The 25,528-nt window shown below is 41.8% G+C and overlaps 2 protein-coding genes and 1 long non-coding RNA gene across 3 annotated transcripts in view; 2 read left to right on the plus strand and 1 right to left on the minus strand.

Annotated features, from left to right (window-relative positions):
* Nucleotides 1-25,528, minus strand: part of LOC149104286 (uncharacterized) — a 198,784-nt gene that overhangs the window by 152,442 nt on the left and 20,814 nt on the right. The gene's annotated exons all lie outside the window — the stretch shown is intronic.
* On the plus strand, nucleotides 4,453-11,018 carry LOC110058942 (NPC intracellular cholesterol transporter 1-like). The gene is made up of 4 exons (XM_020765612.2): nucleotides 4,453-5,330; nucleotides 5,612-6,412; nucleotides 9,263-9,522; nucleotides 10,391-11,018. The coding sequence occupies exons 1-4, from the start codon at nucleotides 5,259-5,261 to the stop codon at nucleotides 10,686-10,688; spliced, it is 1,431 nt and encodes a 476-aa protein (XP_020621271.2). The 5' UTR covers nucleotides 4,453-5,258; the 3' UTR covers nucleotides 10,689-11,018.
* LOC110058941 (NPC intracellular cholesterol transporter 1-like) lies at nucleotides 12,846-18,202 on the plus strand. Its single transcript, XM_020765611.2, has 4 exons — nucleotides 12,846-13,182; nucleotides 13,444-14,295; nucleotides 16,504-16,763; nucleotides 17,604-18,202. Exons 1-4 carry the CDS (start codon nucleotides 13,111-13,113, stop codon nucleotides 17,899-17,901), a joined length of 1,482 nt encoding a protein of 493 aa, XP_020621270.2. The 5' UTR covers nucleotides 12,846-13,110; the 3' UTR covers nucleotides 17,902-18,202.

A 25,528-nucleotide genomic window follows, 5' to 3' on the forward strand; every position in this document is an offset into this window, starting at 1 on the left:
TTTACTACGGTTACTGCTCACCGAAGTTGCCTAACTAAACCGCAGTTACATGTATTAGAGAAGCTGTTTCCTGACACGGAACTAATTAACTAAAGTACGCCGCATACAACGGCTGGTTTGAGGTTTTCTCGGACAGCAAGTGCTGCAATGTTGCACAGAAACTAGTGGAAAATTATAAAATTTCTGACTTTACTCCAATACCGAACGCAGGTCGAGCCAAACTCTCCTAAATGTAAAACTTTGTAGATGAATAGTGGAAAGGAAATTTTGATATCTGACCGAGCCTCTTCCCTGAAACCTGCTTATCTTGTCTATTTTTCTCTTCTTTACGCGCTGAACGCGTGATCACTTACGCCAAGATGTCGTTACAACGTTTACTTTTCCTCGGTTACTGTCGGTTTCTGAGCTAAACCATGCCTGATGAGGCGTTCAACTATCGACGAACCCAGTTTGGCTTACTTTTGATTTCGCCGCCATTTACTGAGGCTTGCTACTGTGTTGACACGATTAAAAATTTCACTTCAGTAAAGTTAAAACAAAACCAAGGTACACATCTCTCGTGAAAACACTTAATTTGGAAATTACCACAGTTTCCAGTACTTCTACCAGACCACTTCATCATTAACGGTACAATCACTATTAAACTGTCAATAATTTCACTGAAGTACTTATAATTAGGACACTAACATTGAAATTTATTCCCTAAGTTCGCCCTTTCAAGTAATCGATAAGGTTTGAGATTTTACAAAGGTTGTGAATGAGAGTATGGGTTATTAACCAAGCGTACACTAAACGTGATATCAAAATGGCTGGATATTGGCCAAGTTCTTTTTTTTTATTTTTTGGCGTCTTTATGGGCTAAGACGGAGTCTCCTCAGTATTGCATTGCGCATCCCTACTGCGCACGATTTACGCGTCATTACCGTGCGCACACGACCGCGTGCGCGTTCACAACGTAAGAGATTTCCCTCAAGCTAAGTTCGACAGCGAAATAAATGCTCGTTTTTTGTGACCCCCACTTTTAAATGCATGAATTTAAATTGAGTTTAATGACTCTGCTTAAAAATATTTTGATTTGAATGTTTTGTATTTTAAAGAACACGTCTTTAGGTCGTGCTGGGTATGTGCGCAAGCAGAGAATTCTTAAATTTGTAATATAATCGTAACTCCTGTTTAACTAACACCGTTTAAAATGTAAGGACAGGATCTATTTTGTTTAAACTTCTCTAATAAATTAATCCAATAAGTGCTTATCTTAGAATTTCTAGTGCCCCTTTCTGCTAACTAAGGTTGAGTAATGACAACCTCGTCGATCGGTCGCAAAGTTGCTGTAAAGGTCATTCACGTTGCGCAAAACCGAGCAGGGTGACCCCTACTTTTTAATGCATTTTTTAAATAAACATAACTTGATTACGAACTGGATGAAGTTTGAGAAAGTTTTTTTAAAAGACTCCTTCTTTTTAAGTGGAATCACCCTAATAAAAAGTAGTTACGCTGATACAGTAGATAATAAAACTTCTGTTGGTGAAGCACGAACCGTCATCAGTTCTTGGGAAAAACGAATCGGTCTTAAAGACATTACATCAAAATGTTATATGATATCTCGATCAGTATTACAACATACATGCAGAAATAAGGAAACCAGTAGACATCTATTTTAACGAGATCAGCTTTTTCTTCCAATCCTTTGTTTTATTTTGTATTTTGTTTTGTTTTCTTTTGTTTTGTTTGTTTGTTTTTTTTTTTTTTTGTAGCGCCAGTTGTTTTCCTGTCCGCTTTTCAGCAAAGGGTTTATGACCGTAATATCGCCATCAAAGAAACTTGATCATGGTGGGCATGGGCTATTTAAAAATCAGCCTATCACGATCGACGGTTGATTTTGCGAGATTGACCACCCCATCAAGCTTTTCGCTGGCTTCCATCGCGTTCCTTTTTCAGTTCCTGTTTTCTAGGCTAACCGGAATGATTTGTACTGTCTTTGGCTTCACCTCTTATTCATAGCCATCCGTCTTCGTTTGATGAGAAACTTCATGTACCATGCCTTGGTGCATATGGAAAGCCTGTGGACCCGAACAATGCATTAGCTGGCTTGACAGGCAATACCTACAATAACGCTACAACCATGATTATTACCTTTGTGGTAAATAACTATCAAGACCAAAGCAAGATGGCCGAAGTAATGGCTTGGGAAAAATCCTTCGTAGAATACATGAAAGAGTATATCAACCACAGTTCCCATGCCAACCTCACCATCCCACTACTCCACTCCAGAAAATGTCCAGCATAAATCAAGAGTGTGATGAACATACCGGGATCTCGCGGATTGTGATGAACGTGATCACTCAGAGTGGGTTATTTCGTCCATGTTCGTAGCAATCGGAGCTTGCTGAATATTTCTTTGTCGGTGATTTAGTTAACTCCAATAGAACCAATGACAATACATAATTACTATTGTTACTCATAACTGAAGTAAAAAAAAAGATAAAACCAAATGTAAACATGAAATGTACTTAGCACCACGTTAGTACGTATGTATGTAGTTTGAATGTAATTCTAACCTTTGATTGCCTATGGTAATGATTAAAGTGTCACTAAGCTCAAAATATTTTTACCTCAGTATATCTTGTAAACAGATTTCCTTGCCTCAAGGATCACCGATGTGAAAACAACTTTGTAGCTATTTGCTGTAATTTTCCATCAATGTTCAAAGTTCGTAGTCGTACTCGGTTGTGAGGGAGGAGCTCATGGCTGCTGCTCAAGATTGAATACGAGGCAACAAAAATGGCATTTAATGAGCTCCGATGAGGCGAGACTGTAAGTGCTGTGGTTGTTTCTGTCACTTATGGTCGCTTTGGTCCCTCTTTGGGGTGAAAACAATTTCAAGCCACGTCCACAAAACATGATCTTGGTACCACTCTGAGGTTCTTTTCAGAATTTCCAACGAGCACCACCGTCCTTTCTAAATAGGAGTTCCCCGGGCTTGCACCCACTCTTTTCTTCCCCCACCCCTTCACCACGCTAGGGCTCGTAGGGTCGCTTTGAACGTTTCGTAACTCCTGTCGATTCAGTGGCATCAGGCATCCGGCATCAATCGCGTATCTGGAACCCACGTTCTTTTAGACCCGCGGTCTAGGAAGGAGAGAATATGAGAGAAGCACGGTGCTTCTGCGCCTTAGCGTTGTCGGAACGTTCCTGGACTAAATCGATTTAAGTCGATATATGGAATCCGTTTTCAAGTGATTGTGTGCTATTTTTTTTCAGTTTTTGTTTTGTTTTGTTTTGTTTTTTTCAGCTGTAAAAAACACTTTGAAGAAATAATAGCTGCTGTAGTCATCTCTTGTGAGAGCAACCCCCTTTGTCCCTAGTCCACTCGGTCGAATATCTATTTCTAGTTCATTAAGTGAAATTTACAACGCAACCAATATCAATAAAGAGCCAAAGGTTTTATTAGCCTCCCTGTTACTATCCTGTGACTTCGGAAGTGTGGGAGTGCGGGAGTGCGAGAGTGCGGGAGTGCGGGAGTGCAGGAGTGTGGGAGTGCGGAGACACTACTTTCACTGCCCTTTCTTTGGATTCTACTTCGACTCCGGGAGCTGGGCGGGGCTGCAGGGGCACTTGATTTACTGCCCTTCTTCTTAATTTTCCTCCGAATCCGACTCCGGTCCGGGAGGAGCCCGGGACTACGGGACCATTTGTTTCACTGCCCTGCCTTTTAGCTATAATTCGGCTATTAGATGGCGCATGCTAACCTGCGAGTAAACGCCTACTACTTTCTCTCACGCGAAAGAACAGCAAAGAAAAAGTACACGTCTGCACACATGCAGGCTACGGAACTGCGGGACTGTGGGAGCAATTGTGTTAAGTGCTCGCGAAAACATCAAATTATAATGTACCGTAATACCTACAGAATAACTGTTTGTACCCGTTTCCCTCTTTCATTGTTGAAACCGTGGGTTAGATAAATGTGGTTTGTCAACATCGCACCGGGTTGTTCAGGGGCAAAATGCATATGAAATGCGTTTCTTAACCGTACCTTTTTGAAAAAGGTTGCCGAGTTTCCCTTAAATTCTGAGCTACAAGTCGTTGATTCCTTCACTTCGGAAGCAGGGAAGTAGTTCATTAGTAATGCTCTTGGTTGAAGTTGCTCTAAATTTCCTCACCATCTGTCCCCTTTTTCGAGAGCTCCGGTGTTTTTCCTTGTCTGACAAGCGCCCCAAGGCCTTCCTTTCAAGTAATTGATACGGTTAGTGATTGCTTTCTGTGGCCACTAGAAACAATAATTACTGCTGACGTCACCATCATCATGTCTTCATGCATGACATCTCTTCAAAACGACAAAATTATGATATCTGGTTTAATATTAATACTTGCAGAAATAAAGAAACAATTAAACACTCAATTATTTGCTTTATTAAAAAGAAAAATCGGGTAGGCTTTTAATTCAGATCGTTTGTTTCCTTCTGGCGCCAATTTTTTTTTTTTGCTTTTTTTCTTTTCTTTTTTTTTTTTTTGGTCCGTTTTTCGGCAAAGGGATCGTGACTGTCTTAAAAGGAACTCAATCATGGAGGCACGGGCTGTTTACGAATCAACCTATCACGACGGTCAATTCCACGTGATTGACCACGGCATCAAGCTTTTAGCTGGCTTATATCGCGTTGCTTTTTCAGTTCCTATTTTCATGGCTATAACCGGAATGTGCGTATTGATATAACAGAGACATAACGATACGGCTCATTTCTTACTCTCTCCACGATTCAGTCTTCAAAGTGTTTTTTCGGTAAAGGAGTCGTGACCGTCATGAAAGAAACTTGATCATGGATGCACGGGCTGTTTACGAATAAACTTGTCACGACGGTCAATTCCACGTGATTGACCACGGCATCAAGCTTTTAGCTGGCTTATATCGCGTTGCTTTTTCAGTTCCTATTTTCTTGGCTATAACCGGAATGTGCGTATTGATATAACAGAGACATAACGATACGGCTCATTTCTTACTCTCTCCACGATTCAGTCTTCAAAGTGTTTTTTCGGTAAAGGAGTCGTGACCGTCATGAAAGAAACTTGATCATGGATGCACGGGCTGTTTACGAATAAACCTGTCACTACGGTCAATTCCACGTGATTGACCACGGCATCAAGCTTTTAGCTGGCTTCCATCGCGTTCCTTTTTCAGTTCCTGTTTTCTTGACTAAACGGAACGATTTGTACTTTCTTTGGCCTCGCCCTTTTAGGACGATCCTCAAGTAACTGAAGCCAACATGGCTGGGTCTGCTTTGATCGTTAAAATCTTGACTTGTGGAACGTTTCTTCTCTTCGCAGGAGTAGATACGGTAGGTTATCTTCATTTCGCGTCTCACGTAGTAGTTTCGATATAATCAATAAAATCGAGATAACATGCAATAGTTACCCGATGCCCGTTACTCGGCGAAGGCTGCTTTCTCGCGTAAATTGTTTTAAGCTCATATCTGGGGTCCACCGGCTCAGTTACAAGCCGGATTGCGAAGCATGTAGTACAATAACATTGCCTTGAAGAGTACTCTTGAGATGAATGGAACTGGTTTTTTGTTTTGTTTTGTTTTTTTTGTTTTTTTTCTGCGCTATTCTCGTTTAGATTAAAAGCGATAAAGTCCCAATTCACAAGAGGGGTTATTGCGTGTGGTATGGTCAATGTACGTCTGGATATAAAGCTAAGAACTGTCTGTACAACGGACCGGCGAAGAAATTAACCGATCCCAAGGGTTTGAAGCTGTTGAACACCTTCTGCCCTGAATTAAGTGGTCAACATACTTGTTGCTCGACGAAGCAACTGATCGCTTTGTCCGCGATCAAAGTATTCGTTGGCCCGCTGACAGCTCGTTGCCCTGCCTGCTGGAGCAACTTGAGAAGATTGTACTGCCAGCTGACTTGCAACCGTGATCAGTCCATGTACATGGACCCCATTAACGTCGATAATAGTACTGGTCACGCTACAATATTAGACATCAACTACTATGTTTCCCCTATCTTCAAGCAAGGTCTCTTCGACTCTTGCAAGGACGTAAGGAACGGGAAAGTGCTGTCTTTGCTTTGTGGGACGTCAGCGGAGAAGTGTACAGCAGAAAAGCTGCTGAGGTACATGGGAAATACAGACAATGGATTCGCGCCGTTCAATATCTATTACCCGGAATCGCTGGTCGACGACTTGTCTTGGATGGACATAACTGTTTTCAAATGCAACAAGCCGTTTATCGATCCCCAAACCAAAAAGAAAGCGAGTGCTTGCAGCTGCCAAGATTGTGCAGCGTCCTGTAAGTTTCGAACAGAGCAGCTGATCATCACATCAACACATCCCAGTCCTACTGGACGTGTCCGCCATAGAGACGGAAAGTGGATTCCATTTGGTCCCATATTTCATCTGGAGTTGCTAAATCAGGTAATTACCTCTAGCGAGATCAATTTCTAGATGGAAGTTTTGCTCCCGTATACAGCTATTTAATATAAATCTGCCAGCGCTCTATCACGAATGGCGTTCTCTAATTTAGGATTTAGATAATAATTTTAAGAAAACGACAAAACGTTTGAGTTTATGGAACATGTTTCGACTAAAACTTCTGTTATCTTCAGTTAATCTAGGTACAAAGCGATGGAAGTTGAATTTATATTTAGTAGAAAATGCTAATTGTGATAAATAGTAACAACAGAATGATAATTTTAATTAGATTAACAAGGTGTAATTGCTGATTCAAAGAGGGCTGTTCTCTCTGAATATGAATAACCTCTTTTATCTTAAGTTGAAAACTGATGGAGGCGTCATCCAAAACATGGAAACAATCTGCTGAACACGAGGCGCGACAATGTTCAGAATTTTGCAGATGTTTGAAAATGTAAGAGGCCCTGTCACTGGCTAAATGCTCTTTCACTCGCGAGGAAAAATGCCGGACCGTTTCGCCGACGTAACAGCCATTACAGCCCGCACATGCAAACTTGTGAACCACACGTGAACGGAGCCCGCCATGGATATGGTCTTTCACGCCAAACATGTGACTGATCTTAAAAGAAGAAAAAGCTAATTTGATATCTAAATCATTGCAATAGCGCTTGACGAAATGGCGAATCTTTTTTTGAGTAATAACAGAAAAATGGTCTATGTAGGGTAGCTTAAAGCAAAACGTGGGTGAAGTGGTAGGAAGAGAACCCTGAGGACAGTGATTACTTTGGGTCCCAGTGATGTAACGATTTATAACCTTTTCAATTAAATGAGCAGAAATAAGATTCTTTTTAAGGATATCCATAAGCTTAGTGATATCCTCGTGAAACCCTAACCAGGCGTCATCAATCTTATAGCCACTATCAACGAGAGTTTTATTGACACCCACTTTGTAAGAGTACGAGGTAAAGCTAAAATAATTAGTTAACAGCCCAGTGAAGTTTTTCTCATGGTAACCTCTGGTTAGAGTAAAATTGGGGTTATTACTGTCGATCAAGACGTCTAAAAAGGGTAATTTGTAATTAACCTGTTTTTCCATGGTAAACCTGATGCTGGGGTGCCTTTAGTTGAGATAGTCGAAAAATATAATGGCATCGTGCTCCGAGTGAAATAAACAATAAGTATCATTAACATACTGGCGATAAAATAAAATTGTAGAGTTGTGAGTAATCATAATTTTTCATGATGTCTCATAAAAAGATTAGCTAATTAAGACGGGAGTAAGTAGGGACCCCATGGCTAACCCATCTACTTGATCATAGAAAGAACCGTTGGATACGAAATGAGTCTGGGCGGTACCTGTAGTAAACCACAATCTCCAAGCGCCACACATTCCAACTGATCACTGTGCCACTGACACTTTTACTGTCGCACAGGACATCCAATCGCTATCCATGTTGAATTCACTTCTTCTGTCATGATTGGGTGGGATTTTAAAGATTCAAAGATCACACTCAGAACATATGAGTCAGTTACGTCAGACCCGAAGGAACAAGATCCGGGGAATTTTTTTATTACGCTATGTACTACATGTATGAGGTCGCATTCTGCAACAATCCATGTCTCGTAAATTTCTGGTTTCTTTTAATATGGAAAGTCTCTTTACTAACTTACCCCTTGAGGAGTGTATTGACTTTGCGGTCTACTACATTTGCGAGGGTAATCCAGACCTCAAGTTAAGTAAACCTCAACTTAGAAGCCTCTTTTCTTTAAGGCCAAACGTTTTGTCGTTTTCTTAAAATTCTTGACTTGTCTGCTACTATCAAGAAGATTAAGGTAACGTTTTGGACGTCTACTAGATTTCTAAGCGTGATAATCATGACTCCCCTTACCAAATACACGATAGAAAATACGCTCTCATAATTCATTCAATATATAGTATACAGCTACTAAACAAGCTAAATTTTTCTTGCCGAGTTGGTTTTTTGTTCTTGTGCTTGTTATGTGACACCGACTACCGAAATTGCGATGCTGACAGCTCATTTTATCGATGATACACATTTTAAGATCCGGCTATTTTGCTCGACTCCAGCTTCGTCGCATAAATTAATTAGCTGGTGTAGAAAGCTCTGAAGAACTTGAAATTCTTCCATGATTGCCAGAGTTTTAACCAGTCGTCTAACTAATCAATTTATTTTAAGCGTCATCGTCGATTATAGAATAGAAAAATCCCACATTGCTAAATCTGAAGGTCACATTTTATCCCCTCAGGTCGCCAGACTAGAGAGATCTATATATATGTGCTCGTTAATTTGATGGAAAATGCACTTGTTACAAGCGAGTGTAGTTCCAAAAACGAAGATCGAAGAACCGAAGACCTGCTACGAAACCAAACACCCACCGCGAAAATCACTTTTGGAGCGAATACCAAATTATCTTGAAAGGTTTAGCCTCAATTTGATTTTCAAGTTCGTCGTTTGTAATCCATGTTAATTCTCTCCATCCGTAATTAACCATCTTTGTTCCTTGATGGTTTATTATTATCTCTTTGGCTCTTTTCTATCTTAGTAAAGTACTATTTCCAGCTTTCCTTCAATTTAAAGGTAATTTCGTACATGGCCAAAACAACCAAAAATTGTCGAGCTCTTTTAAGGATGTGTGAAATATCATCAGAATGAATATTAATTCTGAAACTTTATCCTCATAATTACCGTTTAGACATGCCCTATTTCTTACAGTTCTAGATTAATTCCTTTTGTTTCGTCGCAGGAACCGTAACACTTATCAGCCAGAACATCACAGTGACTGTTTATCGACGATCTGCTAGAACTGATACATTTAATTTTCTCCCCATAGGCTTTGGACCTCCAGAATCACATCACCAACATGAAGGTTCCTTTTGAGGGTTCCTACATCACTCTCCAAGACATCTGCTTTCAACCACTGGCACCACAGAACAAAAAATGCGCCATTCCAAGTATCTTCCAGTATTTCCAAAACAACAAAACCAGGCTGAACAAATGTCTCACCAGTTTGGGCTACAACTGTTCCGATCCACGCGCGAAATTTGACTTTCGTATGGCTGATTTTCATGATCATCTTTTATTTTGTCCAGGGTAAGTTTTGTGTATCGTATCAGAAAAGGGGATAAACACCAACCAAAAATTCATTTATAATCAAATGATTTCGAGTTTAATTTGGAAAGAGTAAGCAAAAGTAAAAAAAAAAAAAAATTCAAAGCCTAAATCTCTTAGAGTGCATGGACCACTCTCCGCTAAGACGTTTGGCCTGTAAGAGTCCTTTACCCGCTCTCTCCACCGCAGAGGCTCGATCAAGGGTTTTTTTTTTCGAGTAGGGAGAATCCGCTTAATGATATGAGTGCAGGCGCAGGGTATTCGACTTTGCGTCTGCAGACACCTCACACAGCGGCGTTCTATAACGAACGTTTCGAACCTCTGCGGAGGAGATAGCTTTACCCCCCTAAGGCCAAGCGTGCTACACAAAAAATCTCGTTGTTTAATTTGTTGCCCATTCCGTAGTAACCTAGGAGGACAGGCGAGGACACGAATTTACGCTGCGCAGTAGGGGAGCGTGAGGGAAATGGGGGGGGGGGGGGGGGGCGAAAAGAGATAACGTGTTCTATCGCAGGTGTGGAAAGAGTAGGAAAATAAAGAAATTTCCGAGTGATCTGGGTGTCTAGTGGGACTTTACGGAAAAGTACTTTGTTTCAGTAATAGATCACTAATGTCGCTAACGCGAGAGCTCAAGCGAGGACCGCGAAAACTTTTACACGAGCGGGGAAAACAAGAGACACTTAGAGCATTGTCCATGCTCCTCGCAGCTTTGCCTCTGCGTAAGCTAAATAATCGCGAGGAGAGAGGATGAATCGTGAGGAGAGAGATGCGAATCTTATTGAGTAAGGGAGAGGGCTGGGAGCTAAAACTTAAATTTTATCCTTATTTGTGGCTTATTTATTTGTCATAGCAATCCGTCTCCGTTTGATTGGAAACTTGGATTACCGTGCCTTGGTGCATTTGGATGGCCTGTGGACCCGAACAATGTATTAGCTGACTTCACAGACAATGCCTACAATAACGCTACAACCTTGATTATTACCTTTGTGGTAAATAACTACCAAGACCAAAGCAAGATGGCCGAAGTAATGGCTTGGGAAAAATCCTTCGTAGAATACATGAAGGAGTATATCAACGACAGCTCCCATGCCAACCTCACCATCCGCTACTCCACTCCAGAAAATGTCCAGCATAAATTAAGAGTGTGATGAACATACCGGGATCTCGCGGAGTGTGATGTAACGTGATCACGCAGTGTGCATTGTTTCGTCTATGTTCGTAGCAATCGGAGCTTGCTGAATATTTCTTTGTCGGTGATTTAGTTAACTCCAATAGAGCCAATGACAATATATAATTACTATTGTTACTCATAACTGAATTTAAAAAAAAAAAAAAACAAGACAAAAACAAATCTAGACATAAAATGTATTTAGCACCACATTAGCACGTATGTATGTAGTTTGGATGTAATTCTAACCTTTGATTGCCTACGGTAATGATGAAAGTACCACTAAACTCAAAATATTTATACCTCAGTATATCCTGTCAATAGGTTTCTTTGCTTTACTGCTAACCGATGTGAAAACACTATCGTTGTAGCTATTTGCTTTAATTTTCCATCAGTGTTCAAAGTTCGTGCTCGTACTCGGTTGTGAGGGATCGAGGAGCTCATGGCTGCTGTTCTGGATACAATACGAGGTAACTAAAATTGCATTTGATGAGCGCCGACGAAGCGAGACTGTAAGTACTGCGGTTGCTTCTGTCACTCAAGGTCTCTTTGGTCCCTCTTTGGGGTGAAAACAATTTCAAGCCACGCCCACAAAACATGATCTTGGTACCACTTCGGGGTTCTTTTCAAAATTTCCGATAAGCACTCCCGTTCTTCCCCGAGCGTACACCCACCCAAGGTTTAGATCCTTTCTTTTATACAGAGGATATATTTCGTAGTTATTAAATTGCGAAGTTTATGGTTCTTTCTATTATACAGAGATAGTATTTCGCAGTTGTTAAATTGCGAAGTTTATGGTTCTTTCTCTTATACAGAGATAGTATTTCGCAGTTATTAAACGGCGAAGTTTTTGGTCCTTTCTTTTATACAGAGGATATATTTCGCAGTTATTAAGACGAATTTTTATATGGTTGTGTCTCACGAGGACTAGGAACTAGCGAATTCACGATTTTGATTGACTAAAATCGATATTGAAAGCGGTCTAGATTTTCCCATCTGGACGGGCATCTAGACCGGTTACATTTTGGGGTGAAAAAGTTGCAAACTAAAACGCAAAAATATTGACTATATTCTTCTAACAATTTTTATTTATGAAAGTGCCAAAAAGCCTGATGAGAAAAAAGTAAAGAGCAAACTTTAATTTGGCAGAATTAAGTTCGCCTTACCGCCGCTCGCGAGCAAAATGTTAGTTAGTACAAACCGGCTAGTTACAATAAACGAATTAAATTGTTCTTGTTTGCCATATAGTAAACATCTTATTAACTGAGCTTAGTCGGTCTGTATGGGATAATCTTGACCTCGGTCGTGTGTACAGACCTCACTGCGTTCGGTCTGTAATTATTAATTCATTTTCTCTCCTTCCAATGGGAAATTGTTTTTGGTGTTTTTTCAGGCAATTATTTATGTATTTACCTTTAAGAAAATGCAAAAATGACTGTAAAATACTTAAAATTATTCTGGTACCAGATTTTTGTCCACTAAAACCTGAAATTGCTCGATTTTCTATCGGATTTTCGTCTTAAATTGCGAAGTTTATGGTAATTTCAATTCTACGGAGATAGTATTTCGCAGTTACTAACCGGCGAAGTTTTTGGTCCTTTCTTTTATACGAAGGATATATTTCGCAGTTATTCAATTGCGAAGTTTATGATTCTTTCCATTATACAGAGATAACTACACGAAGTGTTTGGTCTTTACATAGTGGAAATATTTCACAATTATTAAACGGCGAAGTTTTTCGGTCCTTTGCATTATACAGAGGAAATATTTCGCAGTTATTAAACGACGAAGTTTTCGGTCCATTCTATTATGCAGAGGAAATATTTGGCAGCTTTTAAATGGCCAATTTTTTGGGTCCCTCTATCATGATGAAAAACACGACGACCCCTATATTTTATGCATTTGCCTAATTTACATAACATAATTACCAACTGGTAAGGTTTGAGAAATTTTTAAGTGGCATCAGTCACCTTATAAAAGTAGTTAGCGCTGATACAGTAGATACTGTTTAACTTCTGTTGGCGCAGCACGAACCTTCATATCTTTGGGATCGGAAGCAACGTGATTGGTGTTGTTATCAACAATGCATCAAAATGTTGCTTTTACCTCAAATCCTTTGTTTTCTTATAAAACATCTTTTTTTTTTTTGTCATCTTTCCGCTAAAGGGGTCAAGACCGTAATATCGTCATGAAAGAAACTTGATCATGGAGGGCATGGGCTGTTTACAACTCAGCCTATCACGATCGACGGCCGAGATCACCCCATCAAGCTTTTAGCTGCCTTACATCACGTTGCTTCTTTTAAGTTCCTGTTTTCTTGGCTAACCGGAGCGATTTTCACTGTCTTTGACTTCGATCGCCCTTTTAAGTCGATCCCTTCCTCTCAATTAACTGAAGCCAACATGGCTGGGTTTGCTTTGATCGTTAAAATCTTGACTTGTGGAGCGTTTCTTCTCTTCGCAGGAGTAGATACGGTAGGTTATCTTCATTTCGCGTCTTATTCAATAGTTTCGAAATAATCAATAAAATCGTGATAATATGCAATAGTTACCCGATGCCCGTTACTCGGCGAAGGCTACTTTCTCGCGTAATTATAATTTGTTCGTAAGTTTATCTTTGGGGTCCGTCGGGTATTACGGGCCGGATTGCGATGCATGCAGTACAATAACATTGCCTTGAACCAGTACTCCTGAGATGGATATAACTGTTTATTTTACTACACTATTCTCGTTTAGGTTATAAGCGACAAAGTCCCAATTCACAAGAAGGGTTATTGCGTGTGGTATGGTCAATGTACGACTGGACCCAAAGCTAAGAACTGTCTGTATAACGGACCGGCGAAACCTTTGACCGATCCCGAGGGTTTGAAGCTGTTGAACAGCTTATGTCCTGAATTAAGCGGTCAACATACTTGCTGTTCGACAAAACAGTTGGATGCTTTGTCCAGCAATTTAGACACCATGGCGCAGCTGACAACTCGCTGCCCTGCCTGCTGGAACAACATGAGAAGATTGTATTGCCAGCTGACTTGCAACCGCGATCAGTCCATGTACATGGACCCCAGGAAGGTCGATCATTATACTGGTCCGGTTAAAATAACGCAGATGAACTACTATGTTTCTCCTACCTTCAAGCAAGGTCTCTTCGACTCTTGCAAGGACGTAAGGTTTCCAGGGAATAACGAGAAAGTGCTGAATTTGCTTTGTGGGCCGACAGCCGAGAAGTGTACTGCAGAAAAGCTGCTGAGGTACATGGGAAATACCGCGAATGGATTCGCGCCGTTCGATATCTATTACCCGGAATCGCTGGTCGACAACTTGTCCTGGATGGACATAACTGTTTTCAAATGCAACAAGCCGTTTATCGATCCCCAAACAAAAAAGCCAGCGCCTATTTGCAGCTGCCAAGACTGTGCCGCACCATCCTGTCGGAACACTACCACGCCAAAACCAACTTACGGCCCTGAGTTTCGAACAGAGCAGCTGATCATTACGTCAACACATCCCAGCCCCACTGGATATCGCCGCTATGGAGACGATAAGTGGATTCCGTTTGGTCCCATATTTCATCTGGAGTTGCTAAATCAGGTATTTACCTCAGCGAGATCTATTTCTAGCGAGATATATTTCTAGTATTTCTCCCGTATACTAAACATTTAGATTATGAGCTCGAGATTTCTATTAAACAATTAGGTTATGAGCTCAAGATTTCTATCGCGTGATAGTTGACTAGAGCGCAGCCCGAATCAACTATCGCGCGATAGAAATCGACGGGGGCGCTTATTTGATTTTCCGAAATCTTACGCGTGGTCAGACTGAAAATCAGTTTTTTGTAATACCTGAATATGTCAGACCCTCTGAAAGTCTCAGAAGGATCCTGTCTCTCTAGTAAACAATTTGATTATTAGCTCGAGATTTCTATCACGCATAGAAATCGAGAGCGAATAATCTAATTGTTTTAGTATAAATCTACTAGTCCTTCAAAACGTTATCGAAATCTTCTTCACAGACACTTCGAAAACGCCAAGAAACGGCCGTTATTTTGTTAACAAGGGCACACTGCTACGCTACTCACTATCTATCACAGAATAGATAGTGAGTAGCTTAGCCAATCAGGGAACGGCATTCGTGACAGAACGCTAGTAGATTTATACTAAAACGTGATAGTTTTTTAGTATAAATCTACTAGTCGTTCAAAACTTTATCTAAATCCTCTTCACAAACGCCAAGAAATCTCGAGGTCATAATCTAATTGTTAATTAGTACAATCTACTAGCCTTCTATCACGATAGTGAGTAGCCTAGCAGTGTGTAGCCCGCGAGCAGGCTGCCGTCGGAGCACAAGCGTAGTCGAGCAGCGAAGCTCTGAGACCCAGACTCCTTCCCGCCAGATCGCTTTGCAAATAGACCAATTTCGACATATTAAAATTCAGCCTAAAACGATAGACCTCAATACGAGTCTCGGGGGAATAACTACAGAGTTTGTGGGTTTATTCCCCGGAGCCTCGTGCTGAGGTGTATTGTTTTAGGCTGAATTTTAATATATCGAAATTGGTCTATTTACTCTTCGCCGCTCGCGCGTTGGACTCAAAGTAGCCTACGTGTAGCCGTACCCACCCCCCGATTTGAGCCTGCTCGCAAGCTAAGCAGTGTGCCCTCTTTAACAAAATGGAGGCCCCTCGCCTTGTTTGCGTTTTCGAAGTGTCATAAGATAAAATTTTGAACGACTGGCAAATTTCTTAGCTTGGTAATTTGATCTCATAATTCATTAAATCAGAAGCATATCTAGGTGATATGGTTCTGATTAAATAGTACACAGCTATTTCTGCGAAGGAACCGAGGTTTTCGGGGCAGTTAAGGTAATCTTGCTGAGTTGTTATTCTTCTAGTGCTTGTTATGTGACACCGAGTTCCGCAATTGCGATGCTCTAAGCTCATTTTATCCACACTGCACATTTTAGAATCCGGCTGCTTTGATCGACTGCAGGTTCGTCGCATGAATTAATTAGCTGGTATGGAAAGCTCCGAATCGGCATTGAACTTGAAATTCTTCCATTGTCAGAGTTTTTAACCAGCTCTCCAACTAATTTATTTTTAGCGTTTTCCTCGACCGCGGAATAGACAAATCTCACATTGCTAAATCTGAAGGTCCCATATTGTCCCCTGTCGCCAGATCGGAGAGATATACAAGTGTACATGCAAAATGCACTCGCTTTTACCAGCGAGTGTTGTTCCCAAAACGAAGATCGAAGACCCGAAGACCCGAAGACCTGCTACGAAAACAAAGGCCCACTGCGAAAATCACTTTTGAAGCGAACACCAAATTAAAGAAGCTACGTGAAAAAGTTCAGTCTTTAACTTTTCAAGTTCGTCGTTTGTAATCCGTGTTAATTCTCTTTGTTAAATACCGTTTGCGTTACTGTTGCTTGACATCCCTTAAGTCTATCCTAAGTTGTAATTTGATATATTGATTTTGTATATAGTAAATCAGTGTGTTGCAATCACTTTGGTGTGCTTTACTTGGACTTATTGACCTGGATTTAGGCCCGAATCCTATCATCGTTATCGACCCTTGGCCAAAACAACCCAAAGTACCGTGACTTGATATTCATCAGAGTGAAATTTAATTCTTAAACCTTAGACTGATGATCACCGTTTAGACATGCCCTGTTTCTTGCATTTCTAGATCCTTTCCAATTGTTTCGTCGCAGGAACTGTAACACTTATCAGCCAGAACATCACAGTGACTGTTTACCGACGATCTGCTAGAATTGATACATTTAATTTTCTCCCCATAGGCTTTGGACCTCCAGAATCACATCACCAATATGAAGGTTCCTTTTGAGGGTTCCTACATCACTCTCCAAGACATCTGCTTTCAACCACTGGCACCACAGAACAAAAAATGCGCCATTCCAAGTATCTTCCAGTATTTCCAAAACAACAAAACCAGGCTGAACAAATGTCTCACCAGTTTGGGCTACAACTGTTCCGATCCAATCGCGAAATTTGACTTTCGTATGGCTGATTTTCATGATCATCTCTTACTTTGTCCACGGTAAGTTTTGTGTATCAGAAAAGGGGATAAAAACCAGCCAGAAATACATTTGTAATCAAATGATTTCGAGTTTAATTTGAAAAGGGGAAGCAAAAGTAAAAAAAATTTCAAAGACTAAATCCCCTTTCTTTCCGCTGTGACGTTTGGCCCGTTGGAGGGGAAAAAGGGATAACGAGTTCTATCGCAGGTGTGGAAAAGATAGGAAAATAAAGAAATTTCCGAGTGATATGGGTGTCTACCGGGACTTAACGGAAAAGTTTATCGTTTTAGTAATAGATTTACTAATGTCGCTACCGCGAGAGCTTAGGTAAAGCCCGCGAAAAGGCTCCACGAGCGGCGAAAACTAGAGACACCCTTAAGCCAAACCAATTCCTGACCAAACAGACTTGCAAGTAGATGTAGGTTAAAAATTAAATTTAGGTCTACTTGCAACTCCGTTTGGCCAGGCCTTGCGTGCACTTTTCGAAGCAAGTTTTCTATTGTGTAGCCACCCATCTCAAGTCAACGCAGGTTGAGTGACGTCCATTAATTAACCTATTAGTAGCCCCTGAAAAACAGGATATGTCTGCCTTGAAATCTTTTTTTTTTTTTTGGCCACCAAACGCAAGTCTCGACGCAAGTTCAGCTTGCGGCTGCTTACGAATTCCTGCGATTCCGTTTGGTCAGGGCTTTATAGTGTTGTCCATGCTCCTCGCGGCTTTGCCTCTGCGCAAGCTAAATAATCGCAAGGAGAAAGGGTTAGTCAGGAGGAGAAAGATGCGATTCTTAATGCGTGAGGGGAGAGGGCTGGGGCTCAATGGTAAATTTTACCCTTATTTGTGGCTTATTTATTTGTCGTAGCTCTCCGGCTTCATTTGATGTGAAACTTCAAATACCGTGTCTTGGTGCATATGGAAAGCCTGTGGATCCGGACACTGCATTAGCTGGCTTCACAGGCAATGCCTACAATAACGCTACAACCTTGATTATTACCTTTGTGGTAAATAACTACCAAGACCAACGCAGGATGGCTGAAGTAATGGCTTGGGAAAAATCCTTCGTAGAATACATGGAAGAGTATATCAACGATAGCTCCCATGCCAACCTCACCATCCACTACTCCACTCCAGAAAATGTCCAGCATAAATTAAAAGTGTGAAGGACATACCAGGATCTCGCGGAGTGTGATGTAACGTGATCACGCAGTGTGGATTGTTTGGTCCATGTTCGCAGCAATCGGAGCTTGCTGAATATTTCTTTGTCGCTGATTTAGTTAACTCCAATGGAGGCAATGACAATATATAATTACTATTGTTACTCATAACTGAAGTAAAAAAGAGACAAACAAATCTAGACGTGAAATGTATTAAGCACCATATTAGTACGTATGTATGTAGTTTGGATGTAATTCTAACCTTTGATTGCCTACGGTAATAATTAAAGTACCACTAACCTCAAAATATTTGTACCTCAGTACATCTTGTCAATAGATTTCCATGCTTCACTGATCACCGATGTGAAAACATTATCTTTGTACTTGTAGCTATTTGCTTTAAGTTTCCATCAGTGTTCAAAGTTCGTACTCGTACTCGGCATTGAGGGAAGAGCCGGCATGGCTGCTGCTCTGGATAGAATACGAGGCAACAAGAATGAGATTTGATGAGCTCCGATAAAGCGACACTGTGAGTACTGCGGTTGCGGTTCTATCACTCATGACTCAAATGGTCGCTTTGGTACCTCTTTGGGGTGAAAACAATTTCAAGCCACCCTCACAAAACGTGACCTTGGTACCACCTCGGGGTTCTTTTCAAAGTTTCCGACGTGCACCCCCGTCCTTCATAAATGGGAGTCCCCCAGGCATACACCCACTCATCTCTTCCCCCCACCCCTCCACCACGCTCGAGCTCGTAGTGTCGTTTTGAACGTTTCGTAACTCCCGTTGATTCAATGGCATCAGGCATCAGGCATTAATCGCGTATCGGGAGCCCGCGTTCCCCTAAACCCGCGTTCTGGAAACGCGAGAATCTGAGAGAAGCATGGTGCTTCTGCGCCTTAGCGTTGTCGGAACGTTCCTGTACTAAATCGATTTAAGTCGATATATGGAGTCCGTTTTCAAGTGATTCAGTGAATTTCTTTTTTCTTTTTTCAGGTCTAAAACACACGTTGAACACTGAATCACACAGAGAGTAAGACATGAAACGCATCGTTATCACTGGATACGCACGTTTTATTTCAATTAAATTGAAAACTTAATACAAATGTAAAACTGATCCAGTGGTAGCATTGGGTGAATCTAGGCGGATCAGTTATTGTCAGATCACTTAAATAATAAGTCAATGTACTGACCGACCTTGTTTCCAGGCCTCTCTCCTTGTTTGGTGCCCGATGCGCGAGGAGCTGTGGGCCTCTTACACTCGGAAGACTATTCCTCCTTCATTAAGTTAAATTCACCAAAGCAACCAATATCAATAAACAGCCAATGGTTTTACTAGTCTCCATTTCACTATCCTGCGACTTCGGGAGTGCGGAGACACTACTTTCACTGCCCTTTCTTTGAATTCTTTTTGGACTCCAGGAGCTGCGCAGGGCTGCAGGAGCTTTTAATTCACTGCCTCTCTTTTTAATTTGACTCCGACTCCGATTCCGACTCCGACTCCGGTCCGGGAGGAGCGCGGGACTACGGGACCATTTGTTTCACTTCCCTTCCTTCGGCTTCTAGATTGCGCATGCTAACCTACGAGTAAACGCCTACTACTTTCTATCATGGGGAAAAAGGGCAAGGAAAAAGTACACGTCTGCACACAGGCAGGCTACGGAACTGCGGGACTGTGGGACTGCGGACTGTGGGACTGCGGAACAGCAGGACAGTGGGACCGCGGGGCCAGTTGTAAAACTCAACCATGGAAAAAGTGTGTGCGAGCGAAAACATGAAAGCATAACGTACCGTAATACCTACAGAATAAGTGTTAGCACCCCTTTCCCCCCTTTCCCCCTTTCATTGCTGAAAACTTAAGTTAAATTACATATATTTTTATATCGTACTCGTTTATAATTCCTACATTTTTATTTATGTATTATCAGAGTTTATTTATTTAGTTATTTATGTGTCACATGGCGAGCCAGCGCTTATCACACTGTACTACATGTGCATAAGTTACCGGAGTGTGAAAGTATTAATGATTTATTTACGAACCGCAGGCTCAAGTGTTTCGCTCAGTCTATACCTCACTTTGACCAAACAAAATGATCTCGCCGTTTTTGACTACAGCACAAGGAATACATCTACAGATACATTAATCAGTTGTAAAACGTGTAGGCAGGCCTGAGTAACAAACAGTTTCGTCAACGTTCAACTTTTTCATTTTGCAAATATCACAACACACCCCTGAATGGAAAAAGTCTTTATGGGCTTGTTCGAAAGCTAGACCTGCCCTCACATCACAAGTAGTTCCTCAATGAGCAATGCCTTATAGCACCCTTTCATAATTTATTTTCCAAGTTCAATGGCTCACAGGCACATTGATCTTGTTACCCCAGTTTTTTTGTTTGTTTGTTTGTTTTTGTTTTGTTTTGTTTTGTTTTCGCTTTTCGGTAAAGGGGTCATGACCGTAATATTGTCATGAAAGAAACTTGATCATGGAGGCACGGGCTCTTTACGAATCAACCTATCGCGACGGGTAATTCCACGAGATTGATCACTGCATCAAGCTTTTAACTGGCTTCCGTCGCGTCTCTTCTTCAGTTCCCGTTTTCTTGGCTAACCAGAACGATTTGCACCTTTTTTTGGCCTCGCCCTTTTACGACGATCCCTCCCTCTCAACAGAACGCGACATGGCTGGGTTTGCTCCGATCATTGAAATCTTTGCTTCTGGAGCGTTTTTCCTCGTTGTAGGCACAAATACGGTAGAGCTATGGTCGACTCCACACAGCTTGCACAATGAAAGCATTTGTGACTCTAAGTTTCGAAGAGAGCAGCTGATTATCACATCCACACATCCCAGTTATACTGGTTATTACCGCTATCCAGACGATAAGTGGATTCCATTCGGTCCCATTTTTCACCTGGAGTTGCTAAATCAGGTAATGACCTCTACACTAGATTCATTGCACCAGTATGCACACGTTTAAGTATAGATCTGCTAGCAACTATCACGAGATAGAAATTTCGGGCTCATAATCTAATTGTAAAATATATAGTATACTTTATTAAACGAACCGAGGTTTTACGCGGCAGTTAAGCTAATCTTGCTGAATTGTTATTTCTTCCAGCGCTTGTTATGTGACACCGAGTCATCCGAAATTTCGGTGCTCAAAGCTTGCATTTTGCTCTCTGTCCCCAAACTAAAGGGATATGTGCTCGTTAACTCAAAAAATGGAAAGTGCATTCGATGATATACCCTCTAGCTATAGTGCGGAACGTATCAAATTGAGCTGCCACAATTGCTTTGTTTTTGTTGCCAAAAAAAAATCAGTCGAGAATGTTGTTGTGTATCTAGATGTGTGATATAATGAAGATGTAAGGTCAGTCATTATACCACTTATAAACTGAGTTCGAGGTCTGTACTGTAAGTTACGGATCGAGTGTTTTTTCTCTTAATTCGACTAATGGCAGCAGTGGCCTAAACACGAAGTGGAAAAAGTGATGATCTAAAAACTTACAGTGCGGAACTAGATGAGGTTAGTAAGATATTTTTTCTTCTATCTTTACTGGGTGTGTGTGGGAAGTGTTCAGTAGATCATTTAGTTATGCAAAAAAGCTTCAAATAGCTGACGGACGTCAAATGCAAAACATATTCAATCCGAAATCATTGCTGAGTTGTTGTGCAATAATTACGTTGAGTGATTCTTGGTAATTCCGACCATTTGACGTCACCAAGCTTATCTGAGCGCTAGCTTCGCTGATCGGTCACTCATAAGCTCGAGTCGAACGGTAAGCACGCTAATCCAGCGCTCCCTCCCAGGGGAGCTATTGATTCAGTTACGACCTTTCGCGTTACTCAGTGTACAGCGGTCGATTCTGACTCAATAAATTGTTGGCCCAAACCTCTTGTCGTGTAGTTATTGAGAGTGCGTGATAAATACGATTTTTTTTTGTTTTGTTTTTAAAGCGTTTTTGAGACTTACATCTGAACTTACTTTCGTAGTCCTCTTCGTTCATTTATCCCTATTTTGTGCAACATGTTACACCTCATCCCAAGAGATTATGACCATCACACTGCTCATTTCAAATGAGTTTTACCTCATTGAGATCAGCCACGACAGTTCGACGCCAGGTGGGTTTTGGCCGGCCAGGTTAACGCTAAGAGCACTTCAGATTTTAATGGGCCGTACAATAGATTACGGCCAGCTAAATTAGCCAATCACAGCGCGTGTGTAACTGAGAGTTATAATAACGTGAGGTTAGGCTACTATAAATATTTTTTTAAAAATAAAACTAACGCACGATAAGTGACCGATCGTTTCATAAAAGAAAAAAAAAAATGGACAAGCTGTCGCGTGTCTGGACTCTGTGGGTTAACATAGTACAATAAAAAAATATAGCTGATAGACTTCGTTGTCAGAAATGATTGGATTGGTTTGCAGCGAGGAGTCTTGTAAGTAATTGTGCGGTCAGTGGCATGACGGCACAGCCTAGCCGAAAATTCTGAAATCACCATTTTCGTTTTTCTAAGCCACTCTTTCAAAAAGAGTCTTCCCGCAAAACGTTTTCGTATGAAAAGGACTTTATTTCCATCACAATAATGGTAGCTAGGAGGATGGCGCGGAGATTTAACCTTTTAAAGGGGAGGCAAATGCAAGCCTAGAAAGGGCGGAGAGAAACAGTAAAGAATTTGAGCACAAACCAAGAGTTCCAGCGTGGGGTGAATGGGGAGAGGTAGTCTGTTCCAGGTTCTCGGTCAATGGGAACTCGCGAAAAAGCGGTCGGTTGACGAATGGGAAAAGGGCGGAACTTTTTTCTCATTTTCAGACCCCACTCGTCATCCGTCCGTTTTTGGATAGTCCCTACTTTTTTTTTGTTAAATTAACTTTTATTGTACAAATGTCTGATATCTAGTTACAATGATTGGGAATTAAAATAGTCACAATGATTAGAATCATATGGGAATCATAGGAAATACAGATCTTTGACAAAGTTTCTATTATAAGAAATGGGGCTTGGGACCTTTCTCGCCCCAGGCTTCCCTACAAATTGTTGAGCGAAAAGTAAAATAATTCAAATTAAACCGGCTAAAATAAAACACTGTAGAGTGCCCCGATGAAGGAGACCCAGCACAATGGGAAATGAGAAAAATTGAATAAAGGAAAAATAGGACGAAAGCTATAAACCCTGTGCAGTACACCAAAGAAGGAGACCCTGCACAGGAAGAAAATTAAGACTTAGATATGTATAGTTAAGGTCTGGTTCGCATAGGAACACAGAACATTACGGTGGGCCCACGATTTGAAGAAATCAGGACCAGGGGATATATGGTAAGCTGCATTGATTCGATGGCCAATACGCGCCTTAATTCTGGATATGATTGTTTGAACTGAGGGTCGTTTGGACTCGAAAGTGTCCAGGTTCCGAGCGGCCCACAGTTCATTTAAAGTTAGTTTTATGAGAAATGAGCTAAGCTCATTGAAAAAATAAGACTGGTTGCTCCGAGGAAGGCCTTGACGTAATAAAATTAAAGGATTTGTTAATAAAATTGGTGTGTCGTAAAGTTTGTCAATTAATTTCGACACCCAGCTCCACACAGGGGACACTAGGCGGCACGCGCAGAAAGCGTGGGAGATGGTTCCTTTCTCGCCATCCCGCACACCAGGGCGGAAAAAGGCCGGGATAAGCGTCCTGTGCACACCGATCACTCACAGCCAGTCGGCGCCCGGTTTTTAGGTACGCCCGCGTCTTGACTACGCCGTGAGCGATCCGCCACGCGATGTCGCTTTCCCAGTTTGTACTAAGACCACCATAGATGTTACCCCATATGTTATCCCAATTAAATGAGCAGTCAAAGCTCCCTTCCCACTGCAATGCACAAAGCAGCCGCTGGGGGGAAGGGGAGGTGAGCTTTGAATAAAAGGTCTTGACACTGTGGTCCGGAAGTAGATTGGAATGCACCCCGATCCGGCCGGTCGAACAGTCTGGTAAACAGCGGTTAGAACAGCCTGGTAAATGGGGGGTTTGGCATCCCCTTGGTGTTTTGGGACCTCGTTAGAGCGTAGAAACGCCCAATTTTTCGGCGGCTCAGAGGAAAGCCGATCCAGTATCGCGCGAAAAATACCCATGTTAAATCACCCACGGGGGGGCAACCCACCTGAGTTTGAGGGCACGCGATTTCTCAAGGAGAATTACTACGGACAAGCCTCCGTGTTGCCACGGAAGACGGCAGGTTTCCCCCATTCCACAAAATGTCCAAATTGCTTTGGACACTCTTGTGTGAACCCAGTCCGACATATTGACCTCTGTGGCCGTGTACCAGAGGCCAGACGTTCCGAGCGTGTTTGTTATCATGGACTTGCTTTTTAAGGACAAAGTCCTAGTGCGCCAGAGGTTAAGGCGTTTTTTTCGAGTTTAGACACTCGGTCAGCCCAATTAGCTTGGTCAAGATTAGTGTTACCAAGATAAACACCGAGGATTTTAAGCTTATCGGCTATCGAGGTGATGTTCACAGGTCCTGAGGTACGTCCGGCTTGGGAGCCAACCCAGAAGCCCTCTGTTTTCTTGGGATTAAGCCGGGGGCCGACATTAAACTTCTCGAGAACATGTTGAAGGAAAATATGGTTTACCGATCAAAAGCTTTCTCTTGGTCTAGGCTTATAACAGCTGCAGGGAGCTGTTTAAACCGCACGAAATCGAAAGGAAAAGGTTTTCAAATATGCTGCGTCCAGGGATGCTGCAGTTTTGATCCTCGCTGAGGATATTAGGGAGAACCTTGCGAATGCGATTGGACAAGGCTTTTGTCGCAATCTTATAGTCAAGGTTTAGAGGCGAGATAGGTCGCCAATTTTTGAGCGATAAAGGATCGTCTTTCTTGAACTAAACAGTAAACGCAGGATTCCCCGGCGCTGCGAGTCCGAAAGAAAACCCTCGCGGAAAGAAAAATTGAGCGTATCCACTAAATCCCGTCTGAGGAGACACCCCCGAGGAGACCCCAAAACCGGGAATAAAACTCGGCAGGAAAGCCGTCTGTTCCCGGCGATTTACCCGATTCCATTTGTGAAAGAGCAGCGTGATATTCAAGAACAGTCAGCTCTCGCTCGCAAAGTGCCTGATCTTCGGATGACAAAGTGGAATCGAGCTGTTCTAAGAGCCAGTTTTGACTCTCGCGGTCGGTCAGTTCCTCAGTGTAGAGATTTTTATAGAAAGCGTTGCATTCTTTCACAATGCCCCCGGGAGGTTTTAACCGTAGTGTTATTGGCAACGCGTAATTTGTGGATCGCGTTGCGTGACTGGCTTGAGTTTTCCAGCTGGTAGAAATACCGCGTCAGTTTTTCACCCAGCTCAATCCACTGTTCCTTGCTACGGAGTATACAACCTTCAATCGCTTCATCGTCCATTGCCCTTAAGAGATCTTTGATCTCGAGCAACCTGTGACAATGATCGGCACTGTTTGGATCAGCGCGTGACTGAAGGTTGCGAAATTTCCTTCTAATATCTGGACTGAAACCAGGGGGCGGTCTTGAGGGCGTTCACTAAACGAAATCACGTGCGCAAACAGAAAACAACATCGATTATGAGAATAGAATTGTTGATTACAAGACTGAACCAGAATCATTTGCCGTGACGCGATTCTTCTGGTGTC

This window comes from Orbicella faveolata, unplaced genomic scaffold (assembly GCF_042242905.1).
Source record: "Orbicella faveolata isolate gen_17 unplaced genomic scaffold, um_ofav_v1 contig_34, whole genome shotgun sequence".
Lineage (NCBI taxonomy): Eukaryota > Metazoa > Cnidaria > Anthozoa > Scleractinia > Merulinidae > Orbicella > Orbicella faveolata.

What these genes read in the sequence shown, in the direction of transcription:
- LOC110058941 (XM_020765611.2), top strand. Translation starts at nt 13,111, where the DNA reads ATGGCTGGGTTTGCTTTGATCGTTAAAATCTTGACTTGTGGAGCGTTT. An exon ending in TCTTCGCAGGAGTAGATACG is followed by an intron (nt 13,183 to 13,443) that starts GTAGGTTATCTT and finishes ATTCTCGTTTAG; the next exon opens with GTTATAAGCGACAAAGTCCC. An exon ending in ATCTGGAGTTGCTAAATCAG is followed by an intron (nt 14,296 to 16,503) that starts GTATTTACCTCA and finishes TTCTCCCCATAG; the next exon opens with GCTTTGGACCTCCAGAATCA.
- LOC110058942 (XM_020765612.2), top strand. Translation starts at nt 5,259, where the DNA reads ATGGCTGGGTCTGCTTTGATCGTTAAAATCTTGACTTGTGGAACGTTT. An exon ending in TCTTCGCAGGAGTAGATACG is followed by an intron (nt 5,331 to 5,611) that starts GTAGGTTATCTT and finishes ATTCTCGTTTAG; the next exon opens with ATTAAAAGCGATAAAGTCCC. An exon ending in ATCTGGAGTTGCTAAATCAG is followed by an intron (nt 6,413 to 9,262) that starts GTAATTACCTCT and finishes TTCTCCCCATAG; the next exon opens with GCTTTGGACCTCCAGAATCA.